The sequence below is a fragment of the Xiphophorus hellerii genome, chromosome 2 (genome assembly GCF_003331165.1).
Source record: "Xiphophorus hellerii strain 12219 chromosome 2, Xiphophorus_hellerii-4.1, whole genome shotgun sequence".
Taxonomy (NCBI): Eukaryota; Metazoa; Chordata; class Actinopteri; order Cyprinodontiformes; family Poeciliidae; genus Xiphophorus; species Xiphophorus hellerii.
Genome location: NC_045673.1, coordinates 3818273 through 3835883, shown reverse-complemented (window position 1 = coordinate 3835883; position 17611 = coordinate 3818273). Strand labels below are relative to the sequence as shown.

General features: G+C 36.7%; 2 protein-coding genes across 2 annotated transcripts; one reads left to right on the top strand and one right to left on the bottom strand.

The window, feature by feature from the left end:
* Positions 1 to 2888: 2888 nt before the first annotated feature.
* On the bottom strand, positions 2889 to 15022 carry utp4 (UTP4 small subunit processome component). The gene is made up of 17 exons (XM_032581213.1): positions 14910 to 15022; positions 13923 to 14087; positions 13649 to 13837; positions 12879 to 12963; positions 12422 to 12511; positions 12119 to 12330; positions 10731 to 10902; positions 10478 to 10569; positions 9651 to 9747; positions 8546 to 8610; positions 7658 to 7780; positions 6744 to 6900; positions 5532 to 5638; positions 5356 to 5451; positions 5098 to 5283; positions 4594 to 4704; positions 2889 to 3750 (listed from the first exon to the last, which is right to left on the bottom strand). Exons 2-17 carry the CDS (start codon positions 14079 to 14081, stop codon positions 3634 to 3636), a joined length of 2058 nt encoding a protein of 685 aa, XP_032437104.1. The 5' UTR covers positions 14082 to 14087; positions 14910 to 15022; the 3' UTR covers positions 2889 to 3633.
* Positions 15021 to 17203, top strand: chtf8 (CTF8, chromosome transmission fidelity factor 8 homolog (S. cerevisiae)). Its single transcript, XM_032581227.1, has 3 exons — positions 15021 to 15159; positions 16140 to 16263; positions 16803 to 17203. Exons 1-3 carry the CDS (start codon positions 15140 to 15142, stop codon positions 17058 to 17060), a joined length of 402 nt encoding a protein of 133 aa, XP_032437118.1. The 5' UTR covers positions 15021 to 15139; the 3' UTR covers positions 17061 to 17203.
* Positions 17204 to 17611: the final 408 nt, after the last annotated feature.

Below are 17611 nucleotides of genomic sequence, written 5' to 3'. Positions count from 1 at the left end.
GCTACTGATAATAATTTCATGCTGATAGCAAAGTATAACGTCACAAGACACTCACCATTCTTCATTTTAAGTTTTCGTATAGAAGTTATAAAATTACTACTTTTTTCTAACATTAGGACTTTATTATTTCTGTAATATGGGTTTATTCTCATATTACTTTGTCTTTATTATTATACAACTGTGTTCTTGTAATATTATGGCTTTATTCTCGTAAATAAATAAAAAAAAAACAATCTTAGCTTGGCCCTAAGTTCAAAATCTAAATAAATTGAAGCTGTAAAACACTTGTCAAAACAAGATGGCGGCCCTGAGCGTACCAACATCAAAGTCCAGATTTTTCCAAAAATGTAATCTTTGAAAAACAAAAAATCTATTAATTGATTACATTTTATCTAGAACCGTCTCTGGTGTAGATTTACTGGTGTTGAATTTGCATTTACTGGTGGAGGAACTCATTTTGCAGCGGAAACTTTGCTCTGCACAATAGCCGTTAGTCTCCGAACCGCTCCATGATGTAGCTCCCTGAACGGACCGACCGAACCCTATCGGAGTCAGGACCTTTCAGTTTTTCCTAAAAAAAAAAACAAAAAAACTACTCCTAATGTTCGTCACATGGGGAAAAAAAGAAAACTGAGTTTTTTATGATCTTGCACATATTTTTCCAGATTTGGAAGTGGATGCGTTCGTGTTCCGCTTGTTTTCGGGAGGGAAAACATGGCGGCTGCTGTTTCTTTTTCTTTTCTTTTTTTCATTTGTATCCGGACGGAAGAGGAAAACCACTAAGCTCCGAGTGACGTCATGTTGAGTCCTCTCGGGACATTTTTTTGGCTCTGGAAACAAACTGTTGTAGGACAATTTTGCCAAAAAAAAACAACAAACTTCTATATCCAACCAACTTCTGTCGACGCTGTTCCGACTTTGAAGAGAGAAAACGATCCGGACGGATTCATTCGTGTACATATTGGATCGGAGCAGTTGTTTGCTACATTCCCTCGGAACCAACGTTTTGAACTTTTTGTTCCCCTCCGGTATCAAACACACGTCAGACGTTCTCTGTCTGGTTAATTTATTGGCGTCAACCTGCCGACTGCTCCCACCGGACAGGACGTTTTGTTTCCTATTTATTTGGTGCCATCGAGGCTGTCTGTATCGACCCGTAACGGTCCGAAAGGTTCGGGCCCGGTTGTCCTGTACATACCGGTGTACATAATCGTCTTTTTGAAGTCCTTTACCTCCTCTTCATCCCCTTTTTTTCTTCTCTAAGCCTGATTTCAGCTGCAGGCTTGTGTTGCCTTCATCTTAACGTTTGTTTGTGGTTGTTTTCCTTGTTTTTTGTTTTATTTTTTCACACAAAGTGCACTGTAATCATAAAAAAGGAAATGTTTTTAATGCATATTATTTTAACGGTTTCCAGCTCTCCTCTGATGATTTAATCACTTTAATCAGTCTTGTTTCCTGTGTTGTTGTTGCTCTAGTTTAATTTTCTTTTTTGCACGTATGCGTTGCTGCATCATCTTATATTTGTTTTTATAATTTCTATATATATATATAGATAAGGTTTGTAAAATCTGATAAAAGGGGGGGTTTGATCACTTGTCTCCTGAAAACGAACGACTGAAACGGAGGGATTTAATCCCCCAAAAGGCCAGTTCAAAGGGGGTTGATGAAAGCCGATCTGACCGTAGCTGAGCTTTATTTGTTTAAATGTGGCCATTTTTTTTTATATAAAACAATAATAATAATAATGCACATATTTCTCGTTTTTCTTAAAGAATGTTGTTCAGATAATCATATCAGAGGTGAGACCCAGTGGTTCCACATTAGCAGCTCGAATTTTACTGCTTTGGTTCATCCTTTAATACTTTTTAAGTTTAATTGGAGCAGTTTATGTGGGCAGGTAAGAGGGAGATGAAGAAAAGATTGTTTATTTAATTCTTTAACTTTGCTGATGCAGCCAGGAGCCAGTTAGTTTGAAAGATTAAAAAAACGCAACAAAACTATCCTTTTATGTAGCTTTAAATGCAACATTTCATGTAATATGAAGGTTTAACACAAAGTGGAAATGAGTTTGTAATTTTCTGCCTTAATGTAGAGACAAGTTTAAACAGATTTTTAGAAACATTTTGTTTAAAAACTAATTCTGTTATCCCGGCACTACCACTTTGTGACCAGCAGGGGGTGCTGATTCCCCAGTAACGAGCGCTTAAAACACAGAGGGGAATCGGTGGAAATAAGGAATCATAATCAATAAATTAGAATATTTATTCACTCCAGCAACTCCATAATTAAGTGAAACACATTATATAGACTATTTGTACACAGATTAACATTTTCAAGCCTTTATTTGTTACTTATGATTATTTTTTGACTTACAACTAATGAAAACACATTGCATCAAACGAATACAAAAACAAACAATTTTAAAACAAAAATATGCAGTTAATATAACATATGGTTGAAGGTTATTTTAGAAATCTGATAAGGTCATATTTTAATTAATTGAATATTAATTTAAGGATATTTCCCAGCATAATAGACATTTGAATGCTGCACTCTCTCACCTAACTGGCTCCTGGTTTTGGTTCCCAACATGCAGGCATGAGCCGGATCTCCCAGAACCGCTCCTGTAAACAAATGGGCCCTTCTGGACCGCAGCGTGTCGAGGTTTCAGTGTTTAATGGTTGAATAGAGACTCCTCTCCTGTTTCGTCTCTATATCCTGTGGAGCTTCGTCCTCATTTCTTCTGCCATCTGTTTTTTTATTTTTAATTATTATTGTAGGCAATCTGTCAAGAGGTTCTACACACGTCTGTGTCAAATCTTATCAGATTGTGAGTAAGAAAAGCAGCCAGATGTGGCACAACCTGAAAAATCAGACTGAACGTTTTCTGTTTGCAGCTGGAAAAGTGGCGCCCATCACGTTTCTCTCTTTTTCAGTTGCATTGATCTGCTTTTCCTGCTGGGTTATTATTATTACTATTATCAATTATTATTATTGCCGCTGCTGCTGCTCTGTGGCTGTTGTAATAAAAATACAAAGGCTCTTTGACAGGAAAAATAACTATGATGTGAAATAATTTCAATCAAAAATAAAATGTCTGTGAATATGTTTCAGCTGACTGAGTCATGTGTGGGTTTTATTAGGATTTTAAGAATAAATTAAATGTCTTAGGAAAACAATGCAAAAATTGGACAAAAATTCAACATTGCTTATTTTTAGAAGAGCAAAAACCAGAAACTGAAATACTTTTTGTCCAAAGAAAAATCTCAAAAGTAAAATACTGTTGTGGTTTTTGCATATTAAAAATATTTTTTATCTACTTCTTCTAACTCTTTCTCCCTTCTTTTAAAAATGAATTAAAAAACAGAATTAAATTAACAGTTGACCTTAAGTGACAACAACCAGTTATGTATCAAAAGAAATTAAATCTACAGCAATTATTGACATTTTTATAAGTTATCCACTCCATTCTTTAGTTTTAGAATGGAGGTTTTTGCATGTTTTGACCCTTCTAAGCCACCGTACTCAGATACATTAATGCACACACAGACGGTCGGTTCTCAGTTTTCACTTTATCAAAACATCTCCAACAAACTGGAGAGATTACTGTGATCATGATGACTTGATCGCTGTTTAGGTGGCAAACTTTTTCTGCCGGACAGGAGCGGGGAGCTGAGCCACGATGTCCACCAGGGGGCGCTCCACCACAACCAGAGACAGATCCTCCAGCAGGTTCACAGACAGCAGGTGCTGTGGGACAAAGCAATAACGCTCAATCTGTGGAAAAGGTTTGTGAACTGATGCAAATGTTTTGCAATATTTATGACTTGTCTTCTACCACATCGTGTTAGGGGCATCGCAGACAGGAAAAAAAGTAATTTTCTGCCTGAAATCTCAGAAATTTTCTAGAAAAACTATAAAATTTGAGTTTGAAAAGTAGAAAATTTTCTGGAAAAAACTCAAAATTTGAGGCTCATCACTAAAAGTTTCTACAAAAAACTTTTTTAAATTCAAGTTAATTATTTGCTTGAAAAACTTTAAAAACTAAAAAATGTTAGACTTTTCTTTAACAATTTCAACGGTTAAGTTTTTTCTTGAAAATTTCTAAGATTAAACTCAAAATTGAAGTTTTTTCTAGAAATTTTTTTTTCTAATCTAATCAGATTGACAAAACTGATAAATTCTGAAATTTTCAAGATTTTTATATAATCCAAAAAACTGAAATTGAAAATTTTTTGGTTTTTGCCCTTTCACATCTATAGATATAAAGGGCATTATAAATAAAATCTATTATTAATTTCTGAAATTAACCTCAAAAATGTTTTTACTTTTCAAACTTTAAATTTCCAAGTTTTATCTAGAAATTTCTTAGATTAATTTCAAAATTTCTGATCTTTTTCTGTGAAATCGTAGACTTTCCAAACCCAGAAGTGTTCACCTTTTTTTTTTATCTACAATGGCCCTAATATGCAGTTGCAGTTTTCTGATTATTTTGCAGCAAAAAGTTTTTAATTTGAAAATTTTCAGCCCAAACTGCTGAGCTTCACACATGGTCAGTTCCAAACCTGCACATTCAGAGCGTGGAGGTTTTACCTGGAAGTTCTTGCAGGTCTTGAAGGCGTGGCTTTCTCTGAGCCTTTGTGGCTCAGGAAGACTCCGGAGGATCATTTGATTATAGAACTTCGTCTTCGCTTCAGGAAGAGGCTGTGCAGATAAAACAGTAAGGTGACCAATGATGGCACTCTGAACAGGCTGGAAAAGGTCTAGTTACACAAAACATTTTCATTACCTTTTTTTTGTGCACAAAATCATTCCTAGATAATGAGATTTTAGCTGGTTTAGGGCATCTTGCTATTTTAAATACAAATAAGTTGCTGCTGGCCACGCCCCAACTCAACGTTTACACTCAGACATGAAAATAGCTGTTAACAGATGAGCAATACGTCTTTGAAAAGCAGTAGTTGTGCCTCCTGGACAATCAACAAGAATCCAGTAAGTGGTTTCTGGAGGCTAAGTCAACAAGAAAATACTTGTGATTTCCAGCAGCCATTGTACACCACATACAGTGGTAAAACCAGCTGACCAAATGCTGCGTACCAGACTCTGGTCGATGATGCAGAACATGAACATGTCGTGCAGCATGATGTGCGCCGGGTTGTTGGGGTTGAAGGCGATGCTGGTGACCGGCGTGTCGCGCTGCAGCCACAGCGGGTGCAGGCCTTGCCTCTGCAGCTGACGGCTCCACTCGCTGTACTCCTTCTGCTTCAGGGAGAACTCAAAGATCTGCAAAACAACGACACAAACTTAGCAGGTTCGATCCTCTAGGTGAAACAGAAACGTCGCCGAGGCGCCCACCTGCTGGTCGGCGTGAACGGAGACGAGGTTGCCGGTGGTTGGGTGGATGGAGACGGCGGTGGGGCAGGAGCTGTAGGCCGGGACCGAGCAGTGCAGCTGAAAACCACAAACAGATTCTGTTTCCTGTCGCTGTTCTGCTGCATGATGTCCAAACAAAAGCAAACATCTGAGCTCACCTTCATCTTTCGAAGGTTGAAGACGTGGATCTCGCAGTCTGTGTTCGCCGTCGCGAGCCACTGACCGTCTTCACTGGGAGACAGGATGTGGATAGGCTGTCTGGAGCCTGGAAACACAAAACAGATTAAGAATCAGGGAACATTTAATACAATTGGTTCAAAAAGTGACTAAATGAAACATTTCTGCAAGATTTCACCTCCAAACGACAGCTTATTAGGGCTGAAACAATTAATCGGAATAATTGTGATTAATTGATTATTCAAATAATCGTCAACTAATTTAGTAATCAACTCACCATTAACTGGATTTTTAAAAAAGAGAACACTTAGAGCAGTAATTAAGCCAAAACTGTATAAAACTGTACAGTAAATATATACATTTTGCATTTAAAATAAAGAAAAAAAAAACGTTTGTTGTCTGTAAATATGTTTCACCCAGAACTCCGCTAGTGGCAGTTTTAGCTTCGCCTGGCTGTGATTCAATTGGTTAACACAAAAATTTGTCAACAGATTAGTTCTATATTGTATTAAGGCAGAAACGATTAATCCCGATTAATCAATTATTGAAATAATAATCAGCTAACTTGGTAATCAATTAATCGTTAACTGGAACATAGAGACTCAAAAACGGGTCAGTTTCTGAAAGAACACCTTCAGAGCAGTAATTAAGTTGAAACTGTATAAAACATAAATACATTTTGCATTTATGATAACAAAACAACTTTGTCTGTAAATATGTTTTACCCAGAACTCCTCAAGTGACAGTTTTAGCTTCCCTTAGTTCAAATTCTGTAAAAAATAAAGCAAAATCCCCTATTGAGCACCGTTTCCTATCCAATTAGTAATTAGTTAATCCAAATAATAGTATTTGTTCAATACTGTACTGGACCTGAAACGATTAATCATGACTAAAACATTACTCAAATAAGCGTCAACTAATCGATTAATTGTTAACTGTAGACTCAAAAAAGGTCAATTGCTGAAAAAACAACTTATTCAGAGAAGTTATTAAACCCAAACTGTATAGATTCACCTTGTTTAAAATCATTAAAAGAATGTTATGTTACTGCATTGTAGGCAATAAAATGTTTATTTTCTTCTTTGCTGATTTGCAGCATTACCTCAGTAGTTAACCAATCAGACGTTTCCGACGCCATGACATCATCGTCTGCCTCTGAGCAGCAATCCAAACAAACCTCCAGCGAAACTCACCAGACTTGTGTTTGAGGGTGTGAAGGTATTTACAGTCCGTCTGGTCGAGAGCGACGACGACGACGGAGGAGAGGCTGGAAGAGGCGAACAGCCTGCAGGAGTCTGAGGAGAAGCAGAGCTGATGGACCGACTTCAGCTCCCTGGGCAGCTTGGACACCTGCATGGAGGACGAGACCATAAAACGAGAGACGAGTCTCTGAAATGTTTCTACATGCTGCGCTTTAAATATCAGGATGATTGCAGTTAAGACCATAAAACAGCTGAAATAATTTCTAGTTCAGAGAAATAACAAATCAAAATACTCCGCTCATTACAGCTGTGACTTTTGCTATTAATACTCTGTATGCTTTTTTAATTAAAAGATGTATTTTTCTCAGTTTTTGCTTTATTGAAATACATTGAAAATCTCAAGAATTTTTCAATATTTGACAAAACCTTTACTCTCTTTGAAAGCTACATACTGTAAGCTATAAACTCCATTCAAAGGTTAAACAGGTCATAAGGCTTTTACCTAACTTCAAGTGAAGCAGCTTGTTGCCAGTTCTGCTAAAACTGAGATTTAAGTTTCGTGCAATATTTTACAATGTAATCATTCTTCAGCTGCTACAGAGTGCGCCCTCTGGTGACTGACGTTATTCAACTTTTACTGGTTTCTCACAAACAAACCTCTGTTTTTAGAAATTTCCCTCTACAGAAATAATTTATGCATCAAGACGTAGCCACAGGTGTCTGCTTTGAGTAAATATAAGAAGTATTACTGTAGGTTTAACAGTTTTCTCCATATAAAATATTTTCAGTCTTTCTGTTCAGTTAAACTTCATGTTTAAAATCTGTACTCCATTATAAATGTCCAAATCTGAAAGCTTAAATAAAGAAATCCTGCTCTTCGTTTGGCTTTTTGTGTGTTTCCTCACCTTCTGGATGCTGATGTCGTTGCTGCTGATCTGCAGCCTGTAGAGACGAACGGCGGCGACGGTGGCGTAAGATAACCAGCTTCCACACGGAGACAACGCGCTGCAGCAGATATGGTCCTCGCCCTGCAGGGGGCAGCAAACACAACAATCAGTTCAAGTTTGGTAACTTGTGACGTTTCACACAGAGAAAACTCCAACAGAACCAGAACCAGTCACCACAAACCAGGGCCCAGTTGTTGTTGTTTTTTCAGCAGTTAGAACGGTCAGTTTCTGTTTCTGTCTGAAATCATTTAATTACTTTTGGAGCAGAAAGAAAAAAACACTTAAATCCAATATTCCAATTTACTGAATCAGTCTCTACTCATGTTTTCCTGTTTTGTAAAAAAAGGCAAAAAGTAAAAAACAAAAGAAATTTTTAAGGGAATTAGTACAGATTAAAAAACAAAAATTGTAGTTATATTTTGTTGCAAAGTTGATCTGAAGTCAATAAGACACACTAGTCAAACAAGATGGCGGTTCTGGGAGTGGTGACATCACTCTGAACTACGGAAACCCAAATGGTCCAATGGTGTAAAAATCCAGATTTTTAAAAAATTAAATATTCAAAAATCACAAATCCAATTAATCAAAAAGATTGATTTATCCCCCAGCCCCACTGTGAAATTAAAACTGATTAAATAAATTTATTAATCCTAAAATATTTGGCTAACATGATGATGTCATGCTTTTCCTGCTTTTAAAATGATCAACCAAATAAAACAGCCTGAATGTTTCCCTTCAGAATAAAATCATTGAGATTTTACTCAATGGTTTACTGGAACCAGTCAAACCATTTCAACATGTGGAACCCAGATGGTTACCGTGGAAACACAACTGTCCTTTACCTACCTTTGTCTTCAGCTGGATCAGTTTCTCTGGTTTCCTCTTCACAGGTAGACTCTCTCCAGGTGTTCCTATCAACACACGGTAGAGAGCTGTAATCATTTTAAGGATAAACAAATATAAAAATATGATACTAATAGCTAAAAATTCAGATTTTTAGGTATTAAAATACTTAAAATTATTATTTACAGTAGCTGTAATAGTTATCTCCAACTTGGCCACTAGATGTTAGTTAATATGTTCAAGTTTAAGGTTCGAGTCTGATGTTTCAGACAAACAACAACAGAGTTTGTTTGGAGGCAGATGAAGAGCAAAATCCTTCAGTTTCAGTTTCAGTTATTTTCTGAGAGGCAGAAACTCGCTGGTCACTCGGTCAGGAAGGTCAGCGCAGAGCGACTGGTGCTTCACGTGTTTTCACTGTAAACGTCTCTAATAACACAGAAGAAAGTTGCTAGATTTGTCACTTTTTAAAAAATAAAGTCTCTAGAGAAAAGCAAAGTCATTAAGTGTATCAATAAAGTAATTAAATAGGCCGTCCTCGTCCTGACCACACCCCTAATTAACTCCCTATTGTCATCCCCAGTCTTGGCCACGCCCATCAATGTATCTTGGCTCCGCCCACTTTGGTGGAATTTATGCTTTTATATCAAGTTTAGTTACACTTTAGACGTTTGTTTGACATTAATGAAACTAAATATCTGCACCTTTTGAGCTAAATTTATCCACTGTGAACCTGTTTCTGAAGCATAAAAACTCTTCAAAATAAAATGCCATCAAAGAAATATTTAAAAACTAAAGAAATATGGGTTTAAGTTTGGCATTTAATGTCCACTGAGTGAACAGTGTCGCATTGCAGTGTTTTATTACTTTATGATTTGGTTTAATGCAGGAGTCTCAAACTCCAGGCCTCCAGTCGCAGTCCTGCAGTTTTTAGATGTGCCACAGGTACAAAACGCTGGAATGAAATGGCTTAATGACCTCCTCCTTGTGTAGATCAGTTCTCCAGAGCCTTAATGACCTAATTATTATGTTCAGGCGTGGCGCAGCAGAGGCACATCTAAAAGTTGCAGGACTGGAGTTTGAGACCCCTGGTTTAATGCGTTTTCCTCACCATTTCTGTCGCTCTCTCCAAGCCTCCACAGCTCCAAATGATCCGGGAACTGGAAGAGCAGAAGTCCAGCTTTCTTTGCACAACTAACAAGGTTTCTCTAGAACAGAGAGGATGCAGGTTATTTCCAACTGACAGCATTTATACTACGCAGTCATGTGAAAACATGAAGGCATGATGTAAAAATGTCAGTTTTCTGTTTACATATTTGTACATATGGATATTTAACATCAGCACAAATGAAAAAAATAATAAATTTTAAGTTGTTTTTTTAAATACAATAAAAATGCAGTTTCTGATGAAGTATTAAATTAGAATATCTCAGCATCACGTGATTAAATATCATTACTTAGGAGTTTAAACCAGTTTTTTTTTCCTGTTTAAGCATTAAATATTCAGCCTGTTGTGCTCCTGACGCTTGAGGAAAGAGAAAAAGTGGCGAAATCCACTCAGAAAGAAGCTGTGCTAAGGGATTTAAATAAACCTAAGCTGAAATCATGGCCAAGTCAAGCTGTCCGAGTGAGTTCATCCAGGAAGCCGACCGCAAGACGCTACATGAAGTCTTCTAAAACCACAAAATATCATAAAGGAAAAAAAAGAGAGTCCAATTTCTTTCATGAGGATAAATTTATGCTCATAAATGTTCCTGCATATATCCAATTTTTCAACATGTTTCCGAAAACATCCTCTTATTTGTCATTCAACATCATCTGTGTCTCTCTTTGCTCACAGATGATGTTGCTGCCTCCTGGAAGTGAGGGATTGTTTTTTTTTATTTCTGTGTATTACTTCCTCTCATACACAGTAAGATTTTCTCTTCCTGGACTCACGTGTGGGAAAGCAATTTTACGAAGCGCAGACTCCTGGGTGTTCTTCTCCACTTTGTCCAGCAGGGGTCTCACCACCAACTGGGTGTCCATACCTGAAACGAACCAATGAGTTCATCTTAAAGCTTTAAAAATATTTTTATTTAATTTTCCAAAAGATGAAGGCTTCACCTGAAGACATAGTTGAACAAGTGAGACAAAAACCTCAATGCAAAGTAAATATGACACTCAGATGTAGCAGCCAATCAACTCTGACCTCCAGAAATCACGGCCGAGTCGGTGTGAACCAGCGCCCTAACATCGTGCGAGTGGTTCTTAAAGGTTCTGGTCTGGACCCACAGCTTGTCCTGCTGTCCCACAGTGGAGGAGATGAACTGGAACTGGACAATGGTTCCTTCAGACGTCCCAGCGATCACACTGCTCTCATCCTGTCAAACACACCATTTCTTTATATTTTTTTTCTTTGGATAGTGATACTTACATTCCTTCTGACAAATTAAATAAATACAGAACTGTAGATATGACTTAAGTTAATAAATAAATAATCAGTTCACATTCAACATTTGCTCTTCTTCTTCTGTTTCTATCCGGTTTTGGCTTGTAAAAACAGAAATGAAGAATATAAAGACAACTATTGATTAACATTACTCTATGCTGAGTCAGTGAATCTTAGGTCTGGACAATATGGTTGAGAAACATATCACAATACTAATTATGATGCTAGTCAATAATTATAATAATCTGATAATTATTAATTAGTTTTTTGTTTTAAATATTTGAATTATTGCCAAACTGGTGGCGTGACTCTTTTATCCACAGTTTTAACTTCATACCGTTTTTTTTTGTTTGTTTTTTTTTAAGCAGTTATTAAGCACAGTGGCAGAACCTGAAACTGCTGCTGGGAAAGTTACTCAACAGTTCGTTGCTAGGTAACCAAAGAGTGGGTAAGTGAGTTGTTGCTAGGTAACCAAAGAGTGAGAGTTACTTGATTCCACAAAGAGAGGTTAAGAGGCTTAAGACTTTCCTCTGACTACATCTCCCAAAATGCTGTGTGTTGTTTTCTAGAAAATAATTGAGATTAATCTAAAAATGTTCTGAGTTCTTTTCCGGCAGATTTTAGACTTTTCAAACACAGAAACTTCTACGTTATTTTTTTTTTTTTTTTAAAAGAAAATTTATGAGATTGATCTAAAAAAAAGTTTTTAGTTTTTTTCCAGCAAATTGACTGACATTAGCCTCAAAATTTTAGTATTTTTCTAGAAAAATTTGGGCTTTTCAAACTCAAAAATGTTCTTGCTTTTTCTAGAAAAATACTGAGATTAATCCCAAAATGTGATTTTTTTCAAGCATATTTTAGGATTTTCAAACTCAGTTGTTTCTACAAAGTTTCTAACATTAATCTAAAAATTTCTGAGTTTTTCTAGCAAATGTTGAACTTTTAAAATTCAGGTATTTTTTAGATTTCTTCTAGAAAATGTTTGACTTTTCAAACTCAGAAATTGTCTTAAGAATGATCTCTAAATTTGTGAGTTTTTTTTGTTGGAAATTAACTTTTTTTTTCTATTTTCTATGGTCCTAAAACGCCGTTCTAAATATTTGCTAACATCCAAATCCAACATGCTTTACTTGTGTTGGGTTTGCTACCTGTGAAACGGCCAGAACCAGGACATCCCACTTGGTGACCAGATGGGTTCTGATCAGAGTTCCAGTCAACCCGTCCCAGATCTGGACCTTTCCTGCAGAATCGCCGCTGATGATGGTGTGGTCGTTCAGAAAGGCGACGCTCCAGACCACCACCTCCCGGCTCTTTGAGGCTCCAACGCCTCGGTCCACCAGCAGCCTGTGAGTGGCGTGGCCTGCAGTCAGAACCAAACAGGAGGAAATAACGGACCGAGAACCCAAAAACCGAGCAGACTTTCTGTATGGATCGTTTCAGGATGAAGTCACCTGTTTCCGAGTCAAAGATCCGGATCATGTCCATCATTCCTGCTGCTATCTGAGCACCAGACGGATGCCAGGACAGCGATATGATCCGACCTGAAAGATTAAAAATGTATCTGATTTTTCTGATCAATCAAACCGTGACTCTAGTGAGTTAGTTTTAATTTATCATGAAATTAATTCATTTATTACTCACTATGACAGGACTATTCACTATTACATAACATAATTTATTACTGTCTTGTTATAGTGTTCTACAGAGCAGGAAATATGTAAACTAATCAAGCAATTCAATAAATTTAACTTTGACTAAACCACTACAAATAGTATTTTTCTAGCCATTCAGAGATGGACTTTCTTTCTCTAGTGCTTTGCATCAGTTTTTCTTTCTAAGTCTTTACAAAGAAAGAAAGTGTGTCATTTGTTACTGTGCAGATTAAAGTGTGAGTGGTGGGAGACTCACCTTTCTGTCTGCTCAGGTTCCTCTGAAACTGAATCCTGTCCTCCAGGACCTCAAACATCTTCACAGTCCCGTCTTCACAGCCAGCCTGTCAGAGAAAACAGAGCTGGATCAGTCAGACCCAAAACACAACTTAGATCTAACTGGGACCAGGTCTGTCACAATAACACATTTTTCTGGACGATAAACTGTCCCAGAAGTTTTTACGATAAAGAATTATATTGTTGTTTAGAGACCATTTTTCAAGAAATATAACCGTAATGGCATAATAATGCAAGGTCACATTCTCACAGATCAATAAACTTTAAATTCTAATGAACAGTCAACATTTTAAAATGTCAGTGTCAAATTTATTTAAATAGCACTTTTAAAAACATCTTAAAACTGCTGTACAAAGACATTAACTCAGTAGAATGAACAAAGAATAAAACATCACAACAGAAAAGTTTCAGTATCAGGCCTCAATTAAATGTCAACATATAAAAATAAGTTTTAAAAAGTGATTTAAAATGACCCAGACTGCAGGCCGGTCTAAAACTTATTTCAGAGAATAGGAAATATCCAAAATTAACAACAGAAACAACAAATAAAATAAATTATGAAGTCTCTGTAAACAAAATTGTCCTTCAAAAAAAGGGGCCAGTTTACAACAAAACACCAGATTGAAGACTTTTGTCATCCAGTATTTGGTAGAAAGAGAAAAACAATAAATAATGCAAATGGAAATTATTCAGTTTGTTTTAATTTATCATGCGATTAATTGATTTACGCACCGCCAGCAGAGTCCCCTCGCTGTTGCCGCTGATTGTCCAGATTGGTCCTCCGTAGGCCTCGATGCTGTAGCGGGGCCTCAGGTTCTCCAGGTCATACTCTGTGATCTCCCCGTCCAAACCGGCGCTGAACAAACGACAGCCGACCCAGCAAAGCGCCTCGATGGACCGCCCGTCCCGCCCGGCGATGACCTGAGCATCAACAGATCCGGGAATCTGTTCAGCTGAAGAGGAGACGGTGGAAAAGTTCCAACTAACCACATGTTTGATCCTTTACCTTCTCCTGGAAGTAGTTGTCGGCAAAGTTAAAGATCTCCACGGCGCCATCTGCTCGGGCCACGGCCAGCCGCTCCGTGTGGCTGTTGAAGGCCATGGACCGGATGGCGCTGGGCATGTAGTCAAAGAAGCGGACCCGGTGCACCTTAAATTCCCCCATTTGGATCTGGGACAGAAAAAAACACAAAAATATGAAGAAACTAAATAACCAGTTCTAAAGTCCTTTATAACTTTAACCAGTTCTAAACCCCTTTAGAACTGGTTATTAACTGGGTATTAGTTAATAGCTTTAATACTTAAAGCTTTAATACTTAAAGCTATTAAGTATTTTCTCTGTATCTCAGAGAATATACTTTAAAACAGAGTTCCTAAAAATAAAGGCCAAAAAACCATTTGCCATAGTTGAACCCATTTGTGTAGAGTTTTAAACTGATATCAGTTAAAAATAAACATCAAATCTAATCATTAAAAAACGATTTAAACCACCAAAAATTAAATGGCATCTTTTTAGTTCCTAACATAGACAAGTACTTTCTTAAAAGTTTAAATCCTTGCCTAACAATAATTCCTTAAATCTTAATAACATTTGAAGGAACATGATATATTTTCATATAAAACCTTTGATCGTCTCATTAAGAAACACTAGTTATTCCGTCATAATGCCATTAATAATCCGCAATTAAAATGTTATTATTATTTACGGATTTGATGAAAAGTCAGCTGAAATTATTATTTTTTATTAATATTATTGCTCTTATTAGATATCAGAACTTTTAACGGGACAAATGTATCCTGAAGCCGCTCAGTTGGCTGTAAAATCCTGTTTAAATCTAAAGAACGTGAAGAAAAAAATAACAGTTAGCTCCAAATGCTAACGACACCTGAAGCGATGTGTCGTTTAAAAGCACTAAAACGCCTCATAACTCAAGTACAACATTTACAAACTTTCTAAAACTCTCACTTTTACTTTATTGTCAGAAAAACTCACCTTAGATTTAACGCTGCACGTTTCAAAACATCAGGAACCACGTTGACGACGACCCGGAGCAGGAAGTCCAGGGGGAAGTGCGTCATGACGTAACCTGCACGCATCACTTTCCGGTTGGCGGGAAGCTGAATGTAAACAGAGCAGTTCGGATTCCTTGGACAGTCGTTTCGGCTCTAATGAACCTTTTCATGCGGATTTAAAGACGCTGCGGCTGGTTGGTTGTCTGCAGGATGGTTCAGATATTCATACGGTAAAAACTCCGATATTTATCATTTTATTTCACAGAAGGTTTTCGTATTTCTAGCGGATAATTTTCCAAAAGATCCAGAATAACAGCAGCAGGTTTAGATTTGAAGAAAGTGTTAAAAGATGGATAGCGGGGCTTATTTGTGAGTCATAAAAATAATCATAAAAGTTTATTTACTTCCCTCTAAAGTTGTTGAAATATTTTTTAACTGGTGCTCCTCAAATATCGTTCCGATGTATACGCTGCAGGCGAAAGCATTTTAATTTTAATTAGGTAATGTTATAAACCTTATTTATCTCCTAAGTTAGATGAAATTCACAAAATATCATTATTTTAATCTATAAATTAATATAACTAATATTAATAAATAATAGAAGTTCTGAAACTATCTAATTAGGTAGCAAATAAAAATAGAATTAGACAATTTTATATATTTTTTTATTTTATGAACTAAAAATAGTCCCGATTGTGGGATGCTTTATATTTATACATATATTTTTTAATATTTTAATTTTCTGCTTACACCATAATTTTCTTTAGTTCATTGGTAATTTTGCTGTTATTTTCTATATGTTTTCCAACAACTGATTAGCACTGGGTGCTTGCGGTGCCTTGCGAAAGTATTTAAACCCCTTGAATTGCTCCAGATTTCATTTTTATTCGAGTTTTATGTGACAGACCTAATCTACTTTGTATTGTTCTATCCCAGAAAATTACATTGAATATTGTGGTGGTAACATGACAAGAATGGTGCAAACACTTTTGTATGACACTATATAAATATTGTTCTGTTCTTATGAATCTTTTTAATGTTAAACTGGGATCATAAAAACATGTTATGAGGTTTTCATGAGACATAAACATGTAAACATTCCCCCTCTCTCCTGTTTTTCTCTATGAAGAATTTGCTCTGTTTTAGTTGCAGAAGTAATGACGGAACTTCCTGTTTAACCAGAGCGTACCGTGTGTTTGTGCTCCTGCAGGGGCAGCGTGGACGGCAGCAGCCCTCCAGAGTGGCTGCTGGTGGAGCTGCAGGGAGAGGTGATGTCCAGACGCAACTCTGGGCTGGCGGGTAACGTGATGGGAGACCTGCTCTACACCAAGGAGGTGGAGATCCTTCACACCCATTGAAACCATCCACTCACAATCAAGATCAGATGCACATTTTAACTGGGCTGAAACAATTAATAGTGATAAATTTACTAATTTATTGATTATTAACAGGAGAATAAAGACTAAAAAAAAAGTCAATTTGCTTTAAGGAAAACATAATCAGATCAAAAATTAAACCAAAGCTGGACAAAAACTATATGCCATTTGCATTTAATTGTCTTTATAAAGAGCAAACTTATCTTGTTTTACATCAAATTATTCCTATTTACTAAATGACATAAATCTTAGCAAAAATGTAGGGTTTTTTTGTAACTTTCTTTAAATTTAGTATCAGTTAATTGTCTTTCAAACATATTTTGCTTTCCTCCAAGACTTTTCAATTGTGAATTGAAACTATCTTTTCAGTTCACATGTATTGTTTTTATTTCCAAGGTGTGGTGCTGGAAAAGTTTGAAAACCGAAAAAGAAGAAAAACATCCACAGTTCTACGTTTGTCTCTCAACTTCCTGTGCTGTTCGTCTTTTGTCCACCAGGGGGTGCCGGTGCTGGTTGTAGGACATCACATTCTCTACGGGAAGCAGGTCAAACTGGAGAAACCCTTCGCTGTCCTCACCAAACACTCCGGACACTCACAGGACACTGATGCTGCCGGTGACGTTACCATGGAAACGGACCAGCAAGAACCTTCCTCTTCCTCCACGTCCTACTCGGTGTCGGCTCTCATCAAACGGAAACTGATCTTTAAGACTCGCCCCAAACCCATCATCACAAATGTTCCCAAGAAAGTATAGAAGGACGATTACTGGCCGGTCCAAACGGGTCAGAGGCTGGTTCTGTGTATTAAAGTGCTGCTTTGTGACGTTTTTCTCCTCTGTTTGAATTGAAATGTTTTTGTCTCCTATTCCTAACGTAATTAAATGATATCTAAACTGCATGAGTGGTTTTGATTGTTGCCTTATAATCTGTTCAGTTATTTTTTGCTTCATCAGTTTATTTAAATCAGCCACATTTTATTCACAGCTCTGATAAAGATGTGTCAAAAATACACTGAGGCTGAAACGATTAATTGGATTAATCATCATGAATTGATTATTGAAATAATTGTCAACCAATTTAGTAATCAATTAATCATTAACTGGAATATTCAGACTCAAAAAAAGCCACTTGCTGGAAAAACACGTTTGTCTGTAAATATGTTTTAGTTTTACCCCGATCACATTTACTAAAGGAATGCTGTGTTATTGCAGTTTAGTTAATGTTTATGTTCTTATTTAAAAAAGGGAATTAGTTGTTGTTTTTTTGCATATTTTAATGTATTTCTAATATTGTATAAAAAGGCATA

Coding starts and splice junctions, on each gene's coding strand:
- chtf8 (XM_032581227.1), top strand. CDS start 15,140: ATGGTTCAGATATTCATACG. Junction 15,160..16,139: donor ATGGTTCAGATATTCATACG/GTAAAAACTCCG, acceptor GTGCTCCTGCAG/GGGCAGCGTGGACGGCAGCA. Junction 16,264..16,802: donor ACCTGCTCTACACCAAGGAG/GTGGAGATCCTT, acceptor TTTGTCCACCAG/GGGGTGCCGGTGCTGGTTGT.
- utp4 (XM_032581213.1), bottom strand. CDS start 14,081: ATGGGGGAATTTAAGGTGCACCGGGTCCGCTTCTTTGACTACATGCCC. Junction 7,781..8,545: donor TGATCCAGCTGAAGACAAAG/GTAGGTAAAGGA, acceptor TGCCCCCTGCAG/GGCGAGGACCATATCTGCTG. Junction 6,901..7,657: donor ACGACATCAGCATCCAGAAG/GTGAGGAAACAC, acceptor TCCTCCATGCAG/GTGTCCAAGCTGCCCAGGGA.